Source organism: Choloepus didactylus, chromosome 8, assembly GCF_015220235.1.
Source record: "Choloepus didactylus isolate mChoDid1 chromosome 8, mChoDid1.pri, whole genome shotgun sequence".
In the NCBI taxonomy this organism is placed as follows: domain Eukaryota; kingdom Metazoa; phylum Chordata; class Mammalia; order Pilosa; family Megalonychidae; genus Choloepus; species Choloepus didactylus.
Window position 1 is genome coordinate 87,940,860 of NC_051314.1, and position 3,247 is coordinate 87,944,106.

General features: G+C 38.7%; 1 protein-coding gene across 1 annotated transcript; it reads right to left on the reverse strand.

Moving 5' to 3' along the window:
* Window positions 1-1,735: 1,735 nt before the first annotated feature.
* LOC119542815 (olfactory receptor 8S1-like) lies at window positions 1,736-2,707 on the reverse strand. Its single transcript, XM_037847456.1, has one exon. It carries the CDS (start codon window positions 2,705-2,707, stop codon window positions 1,736-1,738), a length of 972 nt encoding a protein of 323 aa, XP_037703384.1.
* Window positions 2,708-3,247: the final 540 nt, after the last annotated feature.

Sequence of the window (3,247 nt, forward strand, 5' to 3'; positions counted from 1 at the left end):
CTTGATTACATAATTATTAATGTCAAAAACAGAAAAACCATAAAATTAAGACACTTCAAGAAAGTCTACAAGATAGAATCAGTTATGACAGACCAGGTTCAACATTTTTATTATATTCAGTATATCAGTTACATTGATAAGAAAACCACCAACCACAATGTAACGATGTGCAAAACAGATGAACAACTAGTTAGGCAAAAGAAAATATAACTAGTAAATAAATAAAGAACATTGTTCACTGTCACTGACATATGATTTCTCTTAAAGCAAACTTTTGATAATTTAAATTCTATTTCTTTAAAATTTGAAAATATTTGCTAATGTTAATGAGTGTTACATGACCTAGTTAACCTTTTGTTTTGAATATCGGGAAAATTTAATTGACAAGGAAAAATATGTGCTTAATTGTATCTATTCCATACTACCATACTTGCTGTCACTAGAGCAGTACTCACTGTTCAGAAATAAATATTGAAATGCTAAATTGATCCATAATTTATTTGCTGTAATATGTTTACAAATATGAATAAAAGTAGCAAAAATGTATGCGATGATTCTCAAAACCTATACTTGGTGAATATCATATTAAGGATGGCTGATCAATAAGCATTTAAAGTCATGATTTCTAGGAGAAAATACCTTTGGACCAATTGGCTAGCCTTCCTACAAATTCTCCAAAAGGCAAAAGAGAAAAATATCCTCAATACTGAAGAGACCCAAATATTTTTCTCCTACAAGAAATTTGGAAATGTTTTTTTCAAGTGTTTTTATCATACAGTCCAAGTGAATGTATTATTTCAGAAATGTATCATTGGATAAAGGACACTTAAGAAAATTTCCTTTCGGCAAATTGTTACTGGCCAACTGGACAACTAAGGAAATGCAAGATCCTTGCAGCGAAAAGTAAGGCACTGGGCTTTAGATAGAAATAGGAGCATCAAGAATTGAGAAGGATCCAGAAAGAGAAAGCAGAGGCCATCAAACATGTCCTATTTTGACATTTTCCCCAGAATTTGACCTGCATCTGCTTATTTTGGAAAGATTACCACACATTCCTCCCACCCCAAGCTCTGTCTCTGAGCCTTGTGGAGGAGTCTGTAAAGAACATCAGTCTGTCAGCTGCAGACCCAGATCATTACTGGTGGAGTGATCATTGCAGACCTGCTTTTAACTGAGGGTATCTAGCATTTCTCCATTGTCCTAAAGCATCAACTTTTACCTTTCCTGTTTTCTTACGAGTGTCACCCTATCTGAAGATGTGGACCTCACCGAAACCCAGGAATTGGAAACAAGCAGTCCTGTTACTCTAGACTAAGTGTGGAATTCTCCACAGGCCAAAGTTCCCAGAGTAAACTGCCTGTGAGAGCAACTGTCTGGGAAGACATCAGCCCCGTTACGATGACTCACTCATTTATCTTCCAGCAACTCTAACCAGAACTCATTACCTAATGCCTCCATGAACTCATTACGAACTCCAAAGAGTCAGGTACTTTTCTACTTACGAAAATGATAAAAATAAGATTAATTATTTAATATGTTCATAAACAAATTTTATGGTATGAGATAAATATTTAATCCATTCTTTGGCTCCTAAGTGGGACTGACTGAATTATCCACTCTATAATAGCTCTCTGCTTCTTGCTTTGGCATTTCTGATTTATTTTGCCAAATTTGATAACATGAGTTATCAGTAAGTTTTCTGTAATAACTCACCAGAGTCCTGCTGCATGTATTTCTATCCCAATTCCCTGTCGTTCCTTCTCTTTATTTTGCCACTGAGAGCATTTAGAAACTTTCCCACTGTTCTTTTCAGAGCTGCCTTGACTTCCTTGTTCTTCAGACTGTAGATGAGGGGATTCAGCATGGGTGTGATCACATTGTACTGCAGGGAGAAGATCAACTCCAGGGGTGATCCTGAGGTTGGCGTGAGATAACGAAGAAAAGCTGAACCATAAAATAAGCTCACTGTAATGAGGTGGGAGGAGCAGGTAGAGAAGGCCTTGCTTCTTCCTGAGCTGGAACTGATGCTCAGGATGGTGGAGACAATGCAGCCATAAGAGTAGAAGATTGAGAGGGAAGTGGCAAGTCCATGTGGGATGATGGAGCAGAACATGACAATGAGGTTGATGGAGACATCAGAGCAGGACAGAAGAAAGAGAGAGGGCAGCTCACAGCTGTAATGTGGGATGATACAGGTCCCACAAAAGTCCATTTTCACTGCCAGGGGAACATTGAGGAGCATGTCCAGAATACCCAAGACCCACGAGACCAACACCAGCCTCACACAGAGCTTATTGCTCATCACCTGTGCATAGAGCAGTGGGTGGCAGATGGCAGCATAGCGGTCATAGGCCATCATTGTGAGCAAACTGGCTTCAGTCCCTCCAGTGACAAGCACAAAGAAAATCTGAGCCAGGCAGCCTTCTACTGAAATGGCTTTCATCTTAGATAGAAGGTTCTCCAACATTTTGGGCAAAATAACTGAAGAAAAACAGAGATCAACAAATGAGAGTTGACTCAGAAAGAAATACATGGGGGTGTAGAGGTGAGAATCAGCCCTGATCACCAGCAGCATCAACAGGTTCCCCATCAGGGTCAGGAGGTAAATCACCAGGAACAGCACAAAGAGCAGGACCTGGACATGGGGGTCAGCAGACAGTCCAAGGAGGATGAATTCCGTGATGGTGCTGTGGTTGCTCAAGGCCATTTACAAAGACTGATTTCCGATCATGATATAAACATGGCAGTGAAGTTCTATTGCCCTCTGAACCATTTTCACATTGCATTAGTTATTTTTAATAACACAATCATGAAGAAAATATGGACAAAGTTTTGTGTCGGTCACTTAGAACATAAGAATCAATAAGATATGATGCCCATATTTTAAAATGTCACAGTTCAAAGAACACAGAAACATAAAGCAATTAAATCACAGGTTGATTAATTGCAATGGTAGTTCTAAGTGTGATTCAGAGAGAGGTCAATAATATCTGAGCAAAATTGAAGCAAAAATTTTAAGGTAATTACAATTTCTCACTGGAGTCGTAGAATGGAAGCACATTTAGATGCAAGTCACCTCTAGCTAGTCAGAGGACCAAGACTGAGAAGTAGCAAGGTATGTTTGGCAAAATAAAGGCATTTCTTAATAGCTGAAGTTGAGAATACAGGTAGACAACATAGTGCAATGACTGATGATATGCATCAGACTATGATCAAACCTCAGCTCCACCATCTAAACATTACATAA